At 38.7% G+C, this 22,500-nt stretch overlaps 1 protein-coding gene across 1 annotated transcript in view; it reads left to right on the forward strand.

Annotated features, from left to right (window-relative positions):
• Positions 1 to 12,901: 12,901 nt before the first annotated feature.
• Positions 12,902 to 22,500, forward strand: part of LOC138010318 (uncharacterized) — a 22,333-nt gene continuing 12,734 nt past the window's right edge. Inside the window, exons 1-3 of the mRNA XM_068857240.1 lie at positions 12,902 to 13,054; positions 13,205 to 13,277; positions 16,895 to 16,946. Of these exons, the coding sequence (XP_068713341.1) occupies positions 13,026 to 13,054; positions 13,205 to 13,277; positions 16,895 to 16,946 (154 nt within the window). The 5' untranslated portion in view covers positions 12,902 to 13,025. The remainder of the gene's footprint in view (positions 13,055 to 13,204; positions 13,278 to 16,894; positions 16,947 to 22,500) is intronic.

The raw sequence follows: 22,500 nt of genomic DNA on the forward strand, positions 1-22,500 counted from the left end.
AATGACCCTATTGTGTTCAGATCATACTTCATTTTGTTCAAATTAGTGACATTCTCTGTGCGCTACACAGAATTTGCGCTCCGTTTGTTACTTTTTGATAAATTTGCATCTTCGCATTCGAGAAATCTTGCGTAGATTTTAAATTATTGTCTCTGAATGTTCAAGGCATACGATTGTCCACAAAGAGGAAAGCTCTCTTTTGCTGGCTAGCTGAAAGGAAATATGATATAGTTTTTTTGCAGGAAACTTACAGCACGATCGATATTGAAAGTGTCTGGAGGGCACAGTGGCAAGGTAAGCTATATTTTTCACACGGCTCTAATAAAAGTTGTGGGGTGATGATTCTTGTAAGAGAGGATTTAGATTTTAAGTTAAATTTGGTTCGCTCTGATGATAATGGGCGTTATATTATAATGGATGCTGAAGTTCAAGGATCTTCGTTTTTGTTTGTAAATATCTACGCTCCGAATCATGAGTGTGCAAGACCAATGTTGCTTTTACGATAATTTGAATAAGAACGTTGAAGAGAATATAATCGAAAAGGACAATAGGATAGTTATGGGAGGCGATTTTAATGTCACATTAAAACCGGTCTGGGATTGCTCTGGTGGGAATCAGTCAAACAAAACTTCGGCAAAATTCATTGAAGATCTATGCCTGGATTTTGACTTAATAGATATTTGGCGAATAAGAAACCCGGAAATCAAACGTTTTACTTGGAGACAAAAGAAACCTTTTATCCAGAGAAGACTCGATTTTTGGTTAATAAGCGATGCTTGTCAAGAAGATATTGCTCCTCGTTTGTATTCTATGACTGAGACACAGAGAATTATGTGCTGTAAGAAATTAGCCAGCGACGAGCCAAGCAGCTGTAAGACTATCCTATTGCATTATTTAAAACCAGTAGGAGGTAAACTTATCCTTTGTTGCAATTACGACCTTAAAAGGTTTCCGATAAAAATTCCACCTTTCTACGAGGATTGCTTAAGAAGCTTCGCAAAATGCTCTGTGGCAAATAATCAATGCGAAGAGATCATTGAAGATATGAATGAAACTCTCCAAATTATTATTTGGAATAGTAAACTTATTCGCATTGACGGGAAACCTGTATTTTATAACACATTGGCGGAAAAGGGGATCTTTAGAATAGGTGACCTCATTTCTGAAAATAATGACTTAATAACTAAATGCAATTTAAGAGAGCTGAACCTTACTCCTTTGGATCAATTTAGACTTATTTCTGTGTTAAGTGCCCTCCCAAGCCAATGGTGTGATTCATTAAATAGATCTCTTTACTCTGTTAAAAAGGCATTTAATTTGCAGGAGCAAATTGTTTTACGTTTAAACGGGCAAAATACTTCGATCAATAAAGCTGTATCAAAAACTATTTATAAAGAACTCAGAAATAGAGTTATTACCATACCCTCTGCTCAAGAAAAATACAGGAGCTCCTTTGTAAGTGATACCCTTGATGGGCAAGAACTTTATAGCTTGCCCCATCGTGTCACTTCGGACTCAAAGTTGCGTGAATTTCAATTCAAACTGTTAAACAAATATCTAGCGACAAATGCCTTTTTGTATAAAATTGGTGTTGCGTCTTCTCCACTGTGTTCTTTCTGTGAAAAGGAGAACGAATCCCTCGAACATATCTTTATCCATTGCAATTATGCCGAAGAATTTTGGGCAGAAGTTATTAAGTGGCTGCGCTCTTTAAATGTAAATATAAGCAATCTCAACAACAAAGAAATTATGCTTGGAATGCCAAATTGTAAAGATGAGTTATTGGTCAATCATTACTAATTGCTAAACAATATTTGTATTTTGTCGTTGCAGAAAAACGTTTCCTATATTTAAAGTTTTTATGTCTAGATTAAGGAAGATTCAAAATCTTGAATTAGTTATTGCAAAGTCAAAAAAATGTTAGCACTTTATACAGCGAAATGGGGCAATTTTGACTTATAGCTTATGCACAGAGATACTGTTTTATACTATTTCTGTTATTTTGATCTGGAAAACATAGGGGATTAGTCGACTCATGTTGTACTTTTATGTATATGTAGGTGTGTGTGTGTGTGTGCGTGTGTGTTTATAACTTGTAAAGTCTTGTAAAAAGCAACCAGCATGCTGAAAAAAATCTAAAAAAATACAAAAAAAAAAAAAAGTTACAACGTGTACCCAAATGCAGCAGCCCGACTGCGATAACTAACACGTCTAGGATTTACCAAATCACTCCAGTTTTATAAACAAAAACCTTTTGTAAGAGATGTGTGACACTTTAAAATGAATAAACAAGTAGAGTGATATAAAATAAATATCAAAAAGTGTCAGTAATTTTTTTAAAAATCACATACGTTTTGGGTGTAGAAGCCTACTTCAGTGTGAAGAAAACCGTTGAAATACGCAATCAGAAGGAAGCGCGCAGATAACTGGAGAATTAACTTCATTTCACGTTGCTTCCGTTGGAGATTAGTACCGTGGTATAACTGCAAACCCCGTATCTGGATATCTGAAATACTGTGGCCCGCTGAGTTGAAATGTTGGTCCACAGCGGAAGCAACGTACGTGTATCACGCAATCACGGAAAAATTGCGCCAGCCAGGGCTCGCATTCAATTGGCAATCAATGCAACAATTTCACCTTTATTGAACTATTCCAAGTTTCTGCACTCTGTTTGGGATTAATTTACTTGCTCTCAGCCAATGAACGAGCTGATTTTTTTCGTGTATATTTTATTATGCGTGCAATTATTTGTGACACGTCACACGCATGCGCGTGACGTTTTCGTTGACGTTGCCGGTGTCCTCGCTTCAACTCTCCAGAATCGATCGAACGTTAGCCTGCGAACGCAGACGTATTTCCGGCGGTCGTTTCTCTCCCTCTCGGAGGAGAGAGCAGCTATTCAGAAAGGTAAAGACTGGTTTCCATATCTCAAAGTACCCTTGGACTTGAGGTGCCTGGGAATGAAATTAAATCACTGGAATCGGTCAGTGTAAAATGCAGACTGAGGTTATAATGTAACTGTTGAAAGAGCCCAAACCCCTTCGAAATGCACCTTAGGCCTAATTAGGCTTTAAAATATATTTAGGCTTAACTGTTAGCATTCCGGTTCCAGAGTGATTTAATTCCATTCCCAGGCACCTCACGTCCAAGGGCATTACCATTCAGAAAGTGAGAAAAAAGTTTCGTCGGTCTTTGTCTCAAGTCTGTTTTCTTACATATTTCCGAATTCTAATTTTGTTACCCGAAGAGTTTTCTACAAACATTTTTCACTTGATGAGCTTATTATTCAGATCCTTCATGAGGTCAGATTTTAACAATTCTTGTTTTTTACTTTTCGTTTGGTCACTTAATCCTATATCTGCGACTATATAATTCAGCTCAAGGAAATCGATATCTAAATAGAGCATTGACATGAAACTGTGCAACATCAATGGTTATTCAGGACAAACAAACGCCATCCGGCCCTTGCATTATGTTACATTTTCAAAACGTAGCGGTGGCCACATTGTTGTGAACTGACCTTTCGTTTTCTTTAGTTTACAAAGTCTGTAATCCCCAGGGTTTGGAATTTGACCCGTAAAGTAGATCCTAGGATGGGAAAATTGACATTTGAAAACTCGAAAAAGTAAAAATCTCCTCTTATGATCTCCTCTTTTTAGCCCGGGTGTTTCTTGGGGTCTCCTCGGCACAATCATTGCAACATCCGTCCTTTTACTTTCCTATTGATTACTTTATTATTATTATTATTATTATTATTATTATTATTATTATTATTATTATTATTATTATTATTATTATTATTATTATATGAATTCTCGCTGTTTAGTCTGCTGTATACTCCTGATGGGCCTGATCCAAACCATGGTCCTAGGGCACAACAGGGCTGATAAATTTTGCTTTTAAGACGAAACCTCCACGTGTCTTTTGGTCAGCGCCAAGAACTGTGTTGATTTGCCATTGATTTATCAAACTGTTCATGCGTAAACTACCGAGTGTAAAATAGCTTGTAATTTGCGAATATGGCGTAAAACTCTCCAACTAAACTTGTAAACACGAAGATTTGTCGCTGCTGTTCAAACCATTGACTTGTAATGATCGCCCCATTTCATTTTTGGGTGAAATCGGAAGTCCTAAAATCTTGGAGTTCCGGAAATTTATTATTTCAGAGCTCCTTGCCTTGGCTCTGACCAAAAGATACGTGGGCTCTGGGAACGAGATTGATTATGTTCGGGCTATAGGTAAGATAAGTGGAGAAGAGGAAAGTAGACTCTGCTCGCCACCTGCACATTTCGTGTTGAGCATGCGTTAAAAATTTAAATGTATTCGGTGTCAGTCACGCATGACCAGTAGCCACAAAACCACAAAAGGAAAACAAACAGCCGGGATATTTTCCAACTGGCAAACACACGACAATCAAGGAATCATTTCATTGGAAACTCAAGATAGTCCATACTCTAAAAATTCCATTTCATTTTTTCGATTGAAAAAAAATATAGGTTTCTGTCAGACTAGTTTCTGTAACCGACACATAGGAAAAACTCATGGGGATTCTAACAGTTAAAATTGCCACGCTGTTGTAAATTTCAAAATATTGAAGACGTCTGGCGATTGATCTTGCGCAAAAATTAACAGAACAGGTTTGGCAAGTCGAAACTGGACTGACTCATCCAATTCCTTGGATGAGTGGCAAATCAAAGAATGTGGAGGCGGCGAGCAGAGTCTACTTTCCTTTTCCCGACTTACCTAAGAAGATCGAAAGAGACTCTGCTTGCAGGGTAGGCGGGTATAGGAGGAGTAGGAGCATGAGCAAATTGACGGAGGCTGGAAGAATACGTGTCATCCACGCTGGCTATCTTTAACACCGTCAATGAATAATTAACTATTATTCGCCTCAGGCTCAGTGATTATCGGTGAATATTCACCGAGACGAAGTCGAGGTGAATATTCACCGATAATCACTGAGCCTGAGGCGAATAATTGTTTTAGTATAAATACACAGGTGATTATTTCAAAAAAGAGAAAAAAAAAATTTCAACGCGAAATCATCTTCACTTACAGTGGCAAAACGACTACTGGCAGTCATTTTGTCCGTCGAGGTGATTATCGGCTGATAATCCGAGATAGCGAGCCAATGAGAGCGCGCGATTTTGTATAAACACGTGTGTATTTATACTAAAGTCTCTTACTTGCTTTCTTACAAATATATTCCACATGAGTATTCCATTAAGGTCACAGTCAACATGGACACCTAAGATCTTATAAATTGACACTCGCTCTATTACTTTGTTCCAATAATTATTGGACTTTTTGCGCAAAATTTGGAAAAATGCATGAAATTTATTAACATGTCCTTGCATTTAGAAGGGTTTAGCCTCATGTTGTGGTCCATGGCAAATTGATGGATATCGGAAACAGCTGCATTCAGCAGGCTAATGGAATCCCTAGGTAGAATCTCAATTCTTGGATTTCACATGACGTCACGGCCGCCATGTTGGTTTCCCCAAACAATGAAATGGCGGCCATGTTGCTGTCCCGATCAAATCTTCCGGGAATTGAAAGCTATTAGTATGTTAATATTTTCTTTTGTTTTCGTTGAGAAACATGGCTGTTGATCACGTGAGTGAAACCCAAGGATAGCAGAAGTATCATCCACGTACTTGATGTGTAACTTCCAGTCCGACAGTAGTCTATAGAGGTTTTGCACGGCAGCCATGTTTGCATGGCAGGAACAATAGATTCTTTTTCCGATGGGAACAAATATTCTTTCTAATGCAAAACATTTTCATTGTTTCTGCCATGCAACATGGCTGCCGTGCAAAACCTCTATTGGTCATCACAGAGGAAAGAATCACGCCGAGCTTCAGGCACACCACCGTTAAGAGCCTTCCAATCAGACACGTTACCACCAATTGGTACACAAGCTTGTGACATCCACAGATACCAAAACAGTATTCTCTGGAATTATTGTCTCCTCAACGAAATTTATGAAATCAGTTGTGTCTTTGATGTACGATTTTTTTCACATGGGAATAGGCGCTGTAATAAATGATCCACAAATGATGATATTCTTTCGATTGGCCCATCGTAACCTGCCAGTGAGATAATCGGTCTCCCGACCGGTTTTGGTTTGTGTATTTTAGTTAAGGTATAGAAGTTAGGTATCCTTGGTGGGTTGGGAGTTTTGTGAAAGCCAATTTTTTTGTCATGTCATCGATATATTTGTCATCGTGGAGCTGAGAAATAATCTCTTTTGCTTTCTGCAGTGTTTTCGTGACCATTGGTTTTTCATGAGCCAGATAGTGGTCCCTGTTGTGTTTCGTTGCATCAGGCCTTCTTGAAGTTTGTCCGTTATGTCGAGGATCGCTGTTGTGCTCCCTTTATCGGCTTTTTAAGGTTTATAGCCGTGTTGTGTTTCAACTCTTTCACTGCTATATGTTCCTTGCGTGACAAATTGTATTTTGGCTTTTCACATGGTTATGTCAGCAAGTCTACAATAGCTTTCAAGGGCAACGGAAGGTTGTACTGGTGGAATCAAGGGCGTAATTAGGGGGGTCCTGGGGTGCCCATGACCCCCCCCCCCCCCTTTGTAATTTTTTTTTTTAATGCAAACAACCTACAATATTCAGGTTGCGAAAACGCAAGTACCCTCTGTTTGACACAGTGTGACCCCCCCCCCCCCCTCCCTTTGAAAAATTCTGGCTACGCCCATGGGGATCCAGCTCGATTTTACATGAAATGGATGCTTTCCCTTGTGGTACCTGTGAAATATGTATTGGAGACGCATTCGTCTCGCAAACTGTTCGAAGTCAAGCAAGTAAATTTCGTTTGATTTCATTTTCATTATGTACCAGTCAAATTAAAGCTTCAACACCCCCCCCCCCCCCCCTCCCCGGGCATAACCCGGGCATTTGACTCCTTTTCCGGCCCGGAGGAAGGGAATTTGATAATCTTAGTCTTCCCGGGGGCAGGGCATTTGATCACCACTCATAGGGGGTGGGGAATTTGATCGCTAGCTTCGATTTCATGTTACTTTTCCACGTGGGTTGATAAATCATGGCGGAGACAAACTTAGATGTATTCAAAGGTAGAGATTCCGCATTCGTGGCTGATTGGTTGAAAAGCAAAGGCTTACACAAACTTTTTTCCGTATTTGAAGGTATTTAGAGCCAATTTATATTATCTTTGAATATATAAATATATAAATTGTATTTACAATAAAAACAATAATTCAATACAATACCAACGTCGCCGGATACGCTTTATAGAGGTCAATTGCTTTGACCAACCCGGTGTATTTATGAATATTTTAATACATTTGCGACGATTGATATGTAGGTGTATAAATAATGGAATAAATGTATGGAATGTATTTAAGTGTCGTTGGATAAAACTCCGTAAAACCAATGCATTCAGTTTATAAAAATCTCGTAATTTTCCCGGGGGTGGGGGCATTTGATCACCGGAAATGGACCTATGATGAGGCATTTGAACAGCTTTTTTAGGGAGGGGGGCATTTGAACAAAAAATTTCCAAAAATTCAAATACCCTGGGGGTTGCCCGGGGAGATGTTGAAGCTTCACTTTGACTGGTACATTGATCCCGGGTGTTGGGATAAATCGAAACCCTTTTGACAGAAGGCTTACTTGGCTGTCAGTCAATATATGACCTGAGAGATTTTAAAGAAATTTCGCGTTTGTCTCCCGTTCTTTGCTATATCTTTTTTGTTTGGCGGTTTATCTCCGCCTTATTCGTTTGCCATTTTTTGACAGTCTTGCGATATACCTTCCAAGTGTCACGCCTAAGGCGTGATTGTCACGCCTGCGGATCCAAAACTTCAATGTCACGCCTACTCACTCCTGTGCTCCAATTTCTCACGCCTGGTAGAAACGTTAGAGCCATTACAGCATTGACCAACACGAACCAATGAAAGAAAATAAAAGTCCATGTGAATGATCGACTTCCTCCAAATTTCTACGAGATAGGTTGGGAACGAGAAGGTCAAAGTTGTAGGACTATTCCCGCTTCCGGTAGTGGTACCAAATTTGGTCGTGGTTCCATGCAGCCACAAGCTATGTATTATCTTATAAGTATTCAAAACATCGATGGATATACTGGCTAGACGGATGTCTTCGAAACATCTGCGGAAGTCGTCGGACATCTTCGGATATCATCGGAGCCCTACAAAAAACCCTGGCACTCTCAGGAGAAAAATGTCACGCCTATAAATAAAAAAAAGTTGGTAGATCCGCAGTGGACCTAAAAGTTTGTAGATGAGCCCCCGAATGCTCGAAAACTTATCAACTCTTAATCAATGTCATTGATCAATAGTTCTAAATTAACCACGTGTGTAACCCAAGCCTCGAGTTGATACCTTTTGTTTGGGACTGAATTTTCATATATAGAAGTAGGACGTTCGCGCAAAAATTTTCTAACATTGATTTTTTTCTGCAGATTTTACCATTAAAAGATGATGAGTTAGTGATGTCAGAAATGTAAAAAAATGGGGGGGTCACCGACTTCGTTTTGGAGAGAACTTGCCCGGAAGAACACCCTAAATCTGAAAAAATCCGGCTTCTTTAGCGAATAAGGATTGCACAATTTGCACCTCTGAGTCAACTGCTCCACGGCGCCGAGGACTTAAAGTAAAGAATACCATGTCGCTATTCCTCGGCAATGACAATGGACAGAAGACGAAGAAAATAAATAAGCAAACTTTCGCTGAAGAACACAGCAACTTAAGAGATGGTTAAATTTTGAGATATTATATTGAAATTTAACAAAGCGCTGTTTAACCTTCGTTTAGACAATCTAAGAAACAACTACCAGTTAACTGTGAATTGGTTAAATTAAGAAGGTTGGGGCCTGATATGGTGGGTCATGGCATCATATTGACGATCTAATAGCCCAGGGATTTGTTATCGTAGCTCGGGGCCTTATATGGTTGGTCATGCCTTTTTGTTGACGATCTCATTCATACCAGGGGTTTGATATCGTATGTCAGGGCCTGATATGGTGTGTCATGGCTTTATGTTGACGATCCAATATGAGGGGTTTGATATTGTAGGTCGGGGCCTGATATGGTGTGTCTTGAAGTCATATTGACGATCGAATATCAGGGGCTTGATATCGAGGCACGGGGCCTGATATGGGGTGTCATGACTTCATATCGACGATCTAATATCACGGGCTTGATTGATATCGTATGTCGGGGCCTGATATGGTGCGTCATGGCTTCATGTTGACGATTTAATATATAAGGAGCTTGATATTGTTGGTCGAGGCCTGACATGGTAGGCCAGAGCTTACATGCACTGAAGATCTTAGTAGTCATTGCTTCATGTCGGGCCAGATAAAGAGGGTTTGATATAAGTGGCTTGATATGGTGGGCTTCACACTGGGGAGAACTGCGCGACCTGTCCTTACATTTTCCAAGGACTAACCAGCTACAAATTCTTCTCTACTGGCGAAACGCGCTCCATTAATTTCCACATAACTTGCGAAACTAAAAACCTTATCTACATGATTCAATGCGACAGATGCCATCTACAATACATAAGAGAAACTAAACGACGTTTAAAAGACCGTTTTAATGAACACCGCCGCACTTTGGATAACGCTAACACCAAATCCAAACCCACTACAGTCGCAGAACATTTCCTCTCCTCTCCCCACAACATCTCCAAGGACATGCAATTAATTCCTATCGAAAAAATATTTTCTAACAGAGACTCGATCCGTAAGGCCAGGGAAGCTTTTTTAATTTTAAAAGGCAGGACAATTGATCCTAACGGTCTTAATATCCGCGAAGAAACGTATTAGATTTCAGTTTATTATTTTGAGTGATTTCCGTTATTTTTCCGTGACTCTTAGTATTTGAATTCACATTCGTTGTAACTGCCATGTTTTATCGCATTTTTCCAGTAATACGTCAGCATCCATTTACTTTATATATATGTACATAGAAGCAATTCAAGGTAAACTCTCATTGTACCTGAAGAAGGCTGCTTTGGCCAGCCGAAATATAGTACACCACTAAAATCAAATCTACGTTGTATCGGCTCTTGCTTAAAATATTTAGTTTCACATTGGGGGCCTGATATGGGGGTACTGATATGGGGGACCTGATATGGGCAGACACGAGGGGTCATGTTTCAGGGACATTTTGCAGTGACAAAAAAAAAGTCTTGTGTAGCGCACACCTGAGGCGACATGTAGCAGGGACAAAATCACGACATGTGCACTCATATGAAAATGTTGCGGGTACATGTTTGAGGGATATGTTAAAGCGACATGTCCCCTGGTGTGAACTGGTTCTTTTATAATTGCGCAACACCAATCTGGGGCATATTTTGTCCCCGCGACGTGTCCCATGAAGCTCAACAAGTTGAACTTCATGGGACCCCTGGAGGGGGGGGGGGGGGGAAGGGTACTCTCTTATAAGGGCTTAATGGGGTTAGTGCGGCCAGCCAGGGTATGTTTTTGGGGATTTATGTCTTGAACAGGATATCGAATTTATCATTTTTTGTGTTAATCAGGGTATCGATTTATCAATTTTTGTCTTAAACTGGGTTAAATGTCTTAAACAGGGTATCAAAAATCGAAATTCTGTCTTAAACAGAGTAGGAAAATCAGCGATATTTGTCTTAAACAGGGTCGGGGTATGAGCTATGAGGAGCCGTGCCGCACCTCCCCACACAGGGAGATATTGATTCCCCCCCCCCCCCACCCCCTCCACGTCTTTGGGACATGTCGCTGCATTGCGCGACGCTAATTCTGAAACATGTACCCGCAACATTTTGTTGTGTGTGCAATTGCTACACGACCCTAATGCATGTCGCCTCAGTGTGTACTACACACCTTTTTGTCGCTGCACCATGTCCCTGCAACATGACCCTCATGTCTGCCCACCTTAAAATTACAAAGCAACAACAAAACACACATCGAGTCAATTGCCGAGTGTGTTTTAGGCCAATGGAAGGTTACGGCTTCAATGGATAAAATTTGATAAGGGATCACGGAAATTAACTGCAATCACACAATTATCCTAACGTCTGTGGTCACAAAAATATGAACATAAAAACCATTGAATTCTCGCTTATTTCTCTCTTTCGAAATCGTTCTTGACAACTGCAGCTCAGAGGCAAGAAATGAGGTGAAATCATTCAAAGTTGCTGAAAAGTAAAAAAATGTCAAAGCGATAAATGTTTGCATGATACAATGATATTTCTATTCCTACCCCCTTTTTAGTGCGCTTTGCGTGACGACCAAACATTTTGCAAAATTTAGCCAGATGAACGGAGAAAAAATACCAGGCATGCTAAGATCACCACGAGCCGGTAATTGCACGAAAAGTTGCCGTGAAACAATTATCACCCGCCTTTCCTGTACAGACATTGCACGGTAACCTTTTGAAAGTCATTCTTTCCAACCGCAGAAGCTACCAACAAGAGACTTGTTGATATTCACCGCTGTAGGTGTTAAAATAAATAAATAAAGTTTCACAACTGATTCCTCGAATTTGTATCTTGACGATAGTAGAGAAGCGTTTTTTAATAGCGACTGGCGTTACGTCTCTCAGAAAGGTGGCCAGAGGGTCTGAAAAATGGAAAAATCCTTTGTGTACCAACAGTTTGGTGATCTTAGAAAATCAACCCACATATCCGTGTCCAACTGTAAATAAAAATTGGACATTCACCGTTTCCGGCATTGTTCGGGAATTCAAAAGCTGTCGGGGCCTTTACATCCCTGGTTTTAATTAAGAACTGAATACAATTATTGTGTCAAGCCACGACAGAAGGGTTATTTTATATTCCATTTCCGTTTTCACTGTGTTAGGAAATCGACAGCCTCATGGTTTGATGAAGTATTCTTTTCATATGTTATTTCTTTCTTTTCTCCTTTTCTCTTTTTATCGGGTAATGTACATATGTCAATTTAAACCAGAATGAGAAAGTTATGCTTGCCAATAGGCTTGCTTCAAAATGCACACTGTGGCAATTTCAAGTATTTTATATTGATTCTTTTTCGTGTAATGGTGTAGACTGCAGATCACGATATTATTAAAGAAGAAGACTTTTTACAGAACCGAAGTTCCATCCAGTGGCGAACACATGAGCTCTCGAGTTCGTTGAAGAATTCTTTACACACAATATTTAAGAACCATTTAAATGAAAGCTACCGAGCAGTACTTTCTTTTCGTGTTGTTTATTGTGCTGTTCAAAGTGTCTTATTTTCAATGTGTTGAAATCTTAATAAAAAGGTTTAGACATTCAGGTAATATAAAATGCTATTGGTAAAGCAAGCCTCCCCGTAGGTGTATGTTAAATGTACTGTATAAAGTAAGTTAACTTCTCTATAATGACCGATACTTTGTAAAGTAGGCTACCATGTTACTTTTCATCTTTGCTTTCCTCGTTAGTTGAAGATTTTTCGAACTTTGAGCTTTAGATCTCGACGAAGTGCGCAGTCAGTCAATAGTATTTCTGAATTAAGACATAAAGCCTTACAAATTTCGTGCACCGAAGTACTTTTTTTCACAAATCGTTTGTCCTTGTTGTGGTGTTACGTTCCGGTGAAGACATTTCGTGTCACTGATTCCGCGTTGCGTGCACTGACCTCACACTTCATCAGTTAAGATCATGCAACTCGTTTTAAATATTTTAACAGAACCAAAATGCACATCTCGCTGAACTGCAAAGTCTCTTGTCAACTCAAAACTGTATCCCAGAATTAACGTTATTACGGAGACGAAATGGCCTTTTGTCCTTGTTTTGACAACAAAGAGCTGCCTAAGTTTGCGTGACTGAATCCCAGACTCCTCACTTCCGTCGGCTGTTTGCGTGTCAAGTTCGCGTGACAAGGTGCAACCGCTGACCAGGGTTCCAGTCAGAGCGACCAGGAATGCAAGGAAATATGGTGGAGCGACATAAGAAATGTTGACCTTTCGCCGTGTACAATAATCCCGTGTTTAGGTCCTGAAATTCACCGCTGTTACACTTCAGAACACCATCGGACCAGGGACTGCCATGGGAGACTGCGGGGAGACACGAAAGGGGTACTTTTTTATTCGATTGCAGTTGAACACAAGTCGCTGTGTGTACGAAGTGATTACCTTTGCGGCTAAAACAATGGATAGGTGTTGAGGCGCGCACATGTTCAGCGTAAAAAGTGGCTGTTCTTCTGAAAATTTGTCGTTTATTCTTAGGCAAAACCTCGAGACGATCATCTCGAAGCTCTCCAGAGAGAACACCAATGGCCGGCGAAACAGCTTTATGCTGGTAAGAACAATGTTTTGTAATAATTTACGAGGCGGCGTCTGTTCGATTTCTCAGCACACTGCCTGGTCTTGTGTGTTATCGAGTGACATGTTATTTTGGTATGCATGATTAGCCTCGGTGGTTATTTTTTCTGTTAAACTGCACCAAATTTGGCTGAAGAAAGTCACTAGGAATCTCAATTCTAGTTTCCTTAACTGCCCGATAACTTTTTTTGGTATTTTGAGGAGAGTTCATTGAATTTGTGGTTTCGTGTCTTCGCTTTTAGAATAACAGTGCTGAAGCCCATTGTGTTGCATTGTGATAAGCACGCCAGAATGTAAATGTGTGAAATGAATAGCGTATTTGGAATACCTCCTTCCAGCAAAGTGCCATTAAATGTCATAAGGTTTTTGCGGTCCGAGATCTATATTTACCAATAGTTTAATTTGTCGCGGCGGCGAGCTTTAAAGGCAAAATCGCGGCTAAGTTTGTGCCATGTTAGTTGAAATTAAACAGGATCGTTCAAATCGTGACTCTTGAATTTGTGTACTGTACAATAATTCTTTTTCTAATCTTAAGAAAAGTTATATTAACATACGAAAGCTACCGCTTATTCCTTTGGGATAAAAATCTGCATTTAAGCTTTTGTAATTTTTCAAATCTAGAATACGCTTCAATGAACTCGCCGAAGAAAACAATTTCTCTACCATGAAATTGAATACTGTTGTTAAAGGATGTTTTTGCAATCGACGTTGTCGGTGTTTATTAAGGCTGCACATTAAAGGTACAAGAGAAACTAAGACACTTTAAAACGTAAATACATAAAGTGTCTCGATTTATAAACAAAATCGAGACTTCAAATACACGTGCTCCACTGAAGTGTCCCACATGTGTTTCAAAAACCGAAAGCGGCTATTCTGTGTGACAGCTTACGGCGCGTAGAGTTTTAATAGCACAATAGAAATCCAAGTAATATTGGTCAATAAAACTGTTTACCAGCCTTAAAACTCTCTCTTATCCAAGAATTGTGCCTTGCTTGCAAACTTTTTAAAACTTTTCGTTTGCAAGAGCTGCAAAAAAGACGGAAGATAGGAATTTTTTTACCGTGAGCATTAAAGCAGTTTGCTGTTTACATCTTGATAGCCACAAGAACATATTTTCAGCTGGGTTCCTCAAGAATCCTCAAAGTCTATCAAAATAAGTTGATTAAATTACCGTTCAATTTTTTGGATGGTTTGGGAAAAGAAAAATTATCTGTAGTTTTTAACTATTGCCCCAATCTATTCATTTTATTACTTTTTATAATGAGCTAAGATGAAAAATACTTCTGGAGTGGTAAAAAGTTATAAGAACCACAAGATACAGTACTGTAGTTTAACTATTTGTTAATTTGCAGTCTTTAATGATCGAGGAAAACGAGACTATCCATGTTGCACAAGCTGTGACTGTTGTTTGAAGATTTTTTTCGTCAAATAGTCCAAAATGAGCAGCTGCAATTAAGGCGAGGGAAAGTCAGTAAATTAGCAACTCTAAAGCACCTTAATCTTGGCTCAGATTTTTCTGGACAAGTAAATTTTTTGCTCTGCTACTTTCTGGTGGACGTACAAGGGCTAAAAGAGCAATGGCTTTGTGCTAAAAATTATTTAGAATCAGGCAAAGTTAGGGAATTTTGTTCTGAATTAGAGCTAAAAAATTGTTAATTTGGGAAAAAAAAGTAATTATTGACAAGCAAAGAAAATTAAGTTAAATAAAAATGTGCATGAAAATAAAAAAAAGGTGAATTTTAACATCATTTTCCCTGAAATCCAGTGTGTTGTTAAAATCAGTGACTGTGAGATGGAACATAGATCAATTTGAAGGATGAGAACTATACATTCACTTTTGGTAAGGAGGAAGGACAGATGGGCAGAAATATGCCCGCTGATAGGGGAGGTTGGAGTTTTATCTAACATCATAAAAAAAATTTTGATCTGAAAACATTTGCACAAATGTTTAACAAATTGAGATTTAAACATGATAAAGTAACTGTTGATGTCATTGATCATTAAAATTTGTCCAGAGCAAACGTCATCGTTAAAAAAAAAGTGGCTTGTGTTAAGAACTGCTGAATTTTTCCTTTCAGCAAAAATATTGAGTTAAACTGATAGCTAAGAAATTTCGAATCAATGATAGTAAGATGTTTACGATTTTCTCTACATGACGGGATTTTCTCTACATGACGGGGAAACCTCTCAAATATGGCTGATGGCTTAGATGTATCACTGCCTCTCTATATCATTACCTGCCCTTATAGATGATCTTATCTTATCTTATCTTATCTTATCAGAGTCAAGGCACTGGTCCTTATCCTCTTCTAGACCAGATTTGCATGCATTGATCTCCCTGATTTGTTACCCCAACTAAATGTAGTAATTTTCTGAAAAGGGAACTTAGGTATTTGTCCACAAGTGAATCCACTGATGATCACATGTCAGTTTTTGAAGTGTTCAGCATAATTGTTTTTCTTTTTTCCCTTCTTTAATGTTTCCTTCACTGGTGATATTAGCAAAATAGACAGCTTTCTTGCTCTGCAAAGAATCTGCTGTTGAAATATTGGTCTCTAACTACAGAGGAAAGACAAGCATTACCACCACTGTTGCCTTTCAAAGTAATGTTACAAATGAAAGTGAATTTCTACAATTTATAATTTCAAGGAGATCTGTTGAAGCTGTGGTCTGTAGTAAGGTGCAGCGTCAAAATTCCTAATACACTTTTAAAAGAAAACAATATCAGGAAATTTCTTTATTGTGTCAAGTGATGTACCAGCACAAATCACTATACTTATAATAATTTTATGCTCTGATAGTTTGCCAGTGTTCCCATCAAGTAGCAGGGGTAACCCCGCAAGAGGGCTGAAGGAGTCGCACACCCAATACCCCTTCAAATAAGTTCAACTGTTCTGAATTTCCCTGTTGTGAGATAAGAAAAGGACATATAGCATTAGTTGATGTAATATTATTGTCCTAATTAAACCATACTAATATACTTGTAATTTAACAGTTTCTACCTCATCCACAGAAGTGGGGGAGGGAGGGGAGGGGAGGGGAGGGGTACATTTTATACTGAACTATGAAAATGGCATGAAATTACTAGAATTTAATTCATTTGCACATACGTCTAGAATCTATTCAATAGCACATAAATTACTCTGATTTTGATAAATCTTAAGTTTGATATGATGTTTTTGTGGAGTGCATAAAAATTTATAAAGTTAACGATAAAGCACCTTGAAAAATAGCTACATTGTATTAATAATGCCCCGATCTCCCTTTGAATTCCTTTAATTTCTAAATGGCTCCTTGAAAGTGTCAATATCACATTTGAACCAGGTCGTGATAAAAAATGACAAACCTGCACACCTATAGGGAAAAGTAAATCTCCATGAGTTACACTTCATTTACACTCACCCCCTGCCCTCTCCAAAAAAAAAAACCTTCAACCCAAACAAAATGACATTCTTTTGAATTCCTGTTAGCACCTGAACTGTCTCAACTGTCTTTTTCCAGATGAGACTCAACAGAAACCCCATCTATAATGAATTTCCCCTTCATGGGAGAAATTTACCATTGCAATTGCATGACCACTTTTTGTATTTTTAGATATCAGGAATAGACCATTCTAATATCATGTTTCATCTTGGAACTGGATCAGGTATGTCAACTGAAAAAGTAATTTGTGATGCCAATTAACCCTTTGACGTCCAAACTGGCCTCTGTCTAACGCCAGACGATTTTACTCGTCAATGGGGAACCCCTCTGAGTCTATGGGTTAAATAATCACTCGCTGAAAAACTGTCCCCATTAAAGACTTTTAAATGTTCTAAAATTTAATTTCCAACATGTCATGTTTTTTTATCCCAAGATTGTGCACTGTGTTTGGCCACATTTTGTTTGTCACACAAAGATCATAGGGACAATTTTTAATCAAATTCACCATGTGGAACCAGTAGTTTCAATAAGTACCGACAGCCAACGGAAAGCTCCAGCTATTTCACAGAGAGAAATCGTCCAAAGGTGTTAATCAGTTCTGCCTTTGAAATGTGGCTTTTAGGAGTGTCGATCCTTTTTAACATGTCATGCCCACAGACACCCCTAGAGAAAGGGGACGTTTGGGCGGCTTCTGCAAGTACCGGGGCAGAAATTACGTAAAACAAAAGAAACAAAAGACAGAAAACAAAACAACTCCAAATAAAGACTATTCCCAAGTGACCAAAAACACAGCTAGTGCTTTCTGTTACCTGCAAAAAGACCCAATGTTTGGCCCCTTGTGGATACAGTTGATTTAACTCGAGATCTACTCAAACCAGCTGTCACCTTCAAATGTTACTGACACCTTTGGGTAACACTGAGAGGAATTAGTATTCTTTGATCAGAGATTGATATTTGGATAGACTAAAATTATTTGGAATAAACCAAACCAATTAACTTGGTAGAAGGCAAAGAAATTTAATAAAACAGTAAACCAAATGTTGCACTGGGGTTTAATGGAATAAAGCATCATCTGTAACAATCTGTAGAGGATTCTTAACCAGGAAGTGAAGTGAGACAAGTGTTTATTTCTGGGAAATGTCTTAGAATGTACCATGCAGTATTTTTTGCATGTAAGTCAAGGAGAGCAATAGTTACTATTGCCAGACATTACAACGAAACAGCAAAACACTGAAACACCAAAATGAATCACCAAAACACCATGTATGACCCCATCATAGATTGAATACTTAAACCAATAAGGGTTTGATTTGAGATCAAATATCGTGTTAGGCCTAATTAGGGCTAAAACGTTATTTTCCCCTAATTTTCAGTCTTAATCTGAAGCGTATTCTTAATCTCAATGAATTAGAAGCAATAATTAGGCCTGAAACGATATTGGGGCTGGACAATCTGCGAGCCAGCAAGCCATGCACCCATTTCAAATAGTGCCAATAAACAGTTATTAGTCTAAGCACCCATTTTAAAACAGTTAGCTTTCAAATAACTGTGTTTATCGCATGTGGGCTCGCATAACTCGCAGCCATGGCTCGCATGAGTCGCATGGTTCGCTGGCTCACACATTGTCCTAACTCAACAACATTTAATCTCAAATCCAACCTTTGTCGGTTAGTATATTAATATTCAATGTATGGTGGGGTCATACATGGTTTTTTGGTGCCTCATTTTGCTGTCTCGTAGTTTAGTAATGCCCATAATTACTTGAACCAAACGGACCGTGCTTTAGGAAACATCTGTGAAGGAAAAATTGAGCACACCAAAATAGACAATCATGAGTAATTTCTCGAAGAGCAGTTAAAATTAGATGCCTGTCAATTCAATAAGAATTCACAAAGTGACCTCTTTCTATTCTGCCTGACTTAAACCAAACTCTTTCCTTGGAATACAGACTATCAAGATCACAAGTGGCTCCTAAATTCTTCTTTTCACGTTAAGATATTAAAGAAAGCTGCATTTACTCTAACCTATAAATAACGCTAATCCTAGCACTTACCTTATTGTTTTATTAAAACAGGAATGCTTTAAGACTGAGCAGGACACTTCATGTATTAGAATTGGGTTTGCATCTAATTGCCTTCATTTCCGGGGGGAGGGGGGGACTCCCACATAAAAAGGGAAGGGATGCTCATCGTCTCGCTTAGGGATATAAATTTCGGATTTTGGTTTCACTTAGGGTATCCTGGGCAAAATGCAATCATATATGGCCATGAAGGTCTCCTTTAGGGTTGCGTGCGAAGAAATATAAATTTAAAGTGTATCTTTACACATTTTTTCACATAGGTGTAGGTGTCTTTGCCCCCCCTCCCCCCACCGGGCCTTCATTACTGGACATAAGTGAAGACAATTCCTTACCATAACAACAAACCCCAATGTCAATAATATGCACTAGAAGTATAAAACTAATATCTCCATAGGCACAGTGTCATGGAATCACCTAAATAAAAAAAATAGTTATTAGGTGTAGTGTCTGATAGCCAATGTGTAGTAATATTGTGGCTTTTTTAACCCATTAACTCCTAAAGTGGCTTCAATTGACAATGAGTAAAATTCTCTGGTATTAGACAGAGTAAAATCTAAAAGTCTCATTCTCAAGAGGCATAGAGATAAAGGGGATGTAGTTTTGGCATGGACTTACATGTTGTTAAGTAATGAGCATAATTCTCTGTGGGAGGAAAATATTTTGCCAGTAAAAAACATTCAGATATGTACAAGGCTTGGGAATCAACATTACAGCTGCTAGGCTCAGTGATCAGCTGCTGTAATAGCAATTAAACCTTTTGAATAGTGAACTTGTGTTGCTTTCTCTCTGTTTTTAAGCCAGCTAGTAGTGTGATTTGAGTTTACTGTGGGAAACACTAAATAAGTAAATTATGTTATTGTCGGAATAATAATTACCAGTACCAGTGCCACTTGGGGGCTTTTCTGGGCAAATAAAACCATTGATGAAAATGAACACAACAAATATCTAAGAATCCCTCCTCAATAACATTGTTGTCACATTTCATTAATGATGCTATGATGAAAAGTTGCAGTTTTTCTGTCATTTCCTGTTAGCTGTTAATGGTTTCTTTAAAAAAAGAAAAAGATCGTGCGTTCATTCGAATTCATATCAGTTATTTTAAAGAAAATCCCTTGGAAGGCTGGGCATTATAGGCAAACTAATCGAACAGCTGTGGCTATGAAACAAAATAAAATATTTGCTTTACATGACACAATATACTGTACACAACCTGTACATTTTTTCTGATTTTTTACAAGTTTGTGATTCAAAGCTTTCTCTACAGTTATACCTTTGTATTGTTCCCAGTGGGAGGTGACTTACCGGCCTTCCTTTTTTGCTTCATCTAAATACTCTCTTTTATTCTGCTTGACAAAAGAAAGAAAGACAAACTTTCATGCATAGTCTTCACTCATAGTTTAAGACCTGCTTTTGTTATGGGTTTACAAACATCAGAACTTGTTTGTTCAAAAGTTGGATAGTGCAGGATAATGTTGATGAGCATTGCCAATGGCTAATAAGCCTTGCAAAACCAATAGATAATACATCACCCTTTCAACAGGTGGTTAAAAATTACTCAGTAATTAACCAGTGCTTGATTTACACATACAATGTACACTTAAGATGTAGCTGTACAAAAGACTATGTTCGCTGGTTGTATAATGTGTGGTGACTAAGTTGTGCTTTCCTATCTCCAGAAACCTCGTTTCCAAAGTTTGTGCACAAGCTTCAAACACTTATATCACTTTTGGTGTCAACTCTATATGAACATTATGATTATCTACATAAGAAACTCACAAAAAGAGCTTCCCCGACTCTCTTATAAATTATTTGCCATGTTGTGTCATTTACTGTTCTACAATGAAGTGGAAAAAAAACTTTTCTCTCCTTTTCTTCATAATTTTTGCAACTACTGAAACAGTGCTATTTCACCTATTGACTGGTAGGAGTGAGACTTAAGATTTTACTTTGTCTGCAAACGCCATCGTTGACGTCACCTATTGTCATTAATGGCCAACCACAGGCGCCCCAAGCTCACAACGCGATTTTGCGATGCAAAGAGTATTATAAGGAAGAAGAGAGTTTAAAGTGAAAAGAGTTAAAAATTAAGTTAAGTTAAACAAAATGTCTTTTTCTTGAAATAAACTTTCCCTACCTCAAATATGTTGTTCACTTCTGTTTTATGTCGATTCATAAGCCATCGTCGATATAGTGAAACCAGTAATCGTTTATACCCTCTTAAGGAGTCTTTAGTCCTCAATACCGATAAAATTCTCATTTCCATATAGCCCAATGATATTCACTCCACATACATATTATTTAGCGCTCGTAAGAGTCGTGAAGAACAAAAAATCCGAAAAAAGTTAAGCTGTTTAGGAATCCTTTTTATCCGTTAATGAGGGTGTGCGCCTACCGAGGCATTCCGCGAGCCCAATCCTGAATTTCTTTAGCTGATCTGATTGGTTGGAAGCGTTGCCGGGGCGTGATAATTTCGACTGAACCAATCAGAGCAGCTAACGAAATTCAAGATGAAATTTTCGGGTTTTCTTGTTATTCATGGGTGCTTACCATTTAGCCAAATAATCCGGATGGAATGATCGTTGCATAAAGGTAAGCGATTTTCCGAATTTAATGACCAACCGGATGAGAATGGCGCTTACCATTTACCACACAGCATTCCATCCCGCATAGTTTACTCGATCTTGTGAGAAAGGGCCTGGAAACGGAAGGTTCTCGCAAATGGTAAGGGCATTTCGCGAATTCCGTTCCGAACGGAAAAGGAGGACTACCTCTGGAGGTTGTCCACAATTTCCGAAAAGATTTTCCGGAAAATTGCCTTTCCATTTGACCTCAAACCGAAATTTCCGGATTTTTTGGCTAAATGGTAAGCACCCCATGACTCTTACGAGCGCTAAATAATATGTATGTGGATATGTATGTGAATATCATTGGGCTTTATGAAAATGGAAATTTTATCGGGATTGAGGACTTTTGCTTGTGAAGGGAGATCACATTGTGTAGTGATGTTTGGCCCCGGAGGTGACGAGTGTGCAGCCTTGGCTTCGCTTGTGAGGGTATAAACGAGTACTGATTTCACTACATCGACGATGGCTTATGAATCGACACAAAACAGAAGTGAACAACATATTTGAGGTAGGGAAAGTTTATTGCAAGAAAATACATTTTTTTTTGGGTGCCTGTGGGCCAACCAGAGTTTCATTGGCTGTCGAAACAAAAGGTCTTTTTGTCCTGCGGTTGGCAAATTTGAATAACAAAAGCAATGTTTTTAAAGCAGTAACAACTACTTTCTTTTTGGGCCGGCCCTGGTTATGGTTCCTCACAATAATGTTAATGCTGACGATTTTCACTAACGCTCGCTTGTTTTAGCAAAACAAATAAGGTTACTTATTAAGTTTGTGCAGGTTACAGTTTTCCGGAGAAAGCCAGGCCTCACTGCCTAAACATAAGCGAAAGCAGTGTATTCCTGGTTTGTCTTGAAAACCAGCAAGTACATGTAAGTTATATACCTAATCATATCAGGCATGCCAAGACAAAAACCGTCTTCTGGTATTAGACGATATATGTTGACTTCAGCTTTCTTTGACGTAAATTGTTTTCATTCAGTAGCTCTTTAGTCTGCAAAAGAAAGAAGATTTCCGGTAATTTGATGACAAAAAACAAACAACGAACGAACAAACCGCTCGAAACCTATGGAGGT

This window comes from Montipora foliosa, chromosome 7 (assembly GCF_036669935.1).
Source record: "Montipora foliosa isolate CH-2021 chromosome 7, ASM3666993v2, whole genome shotgun sequence".
Lineage (NCBI taxonomy): Eukaryota > Metazoa > Cnidaria > Anthozoa > Scleractinia > Acroporidae > Montipora > Montipora foliosa.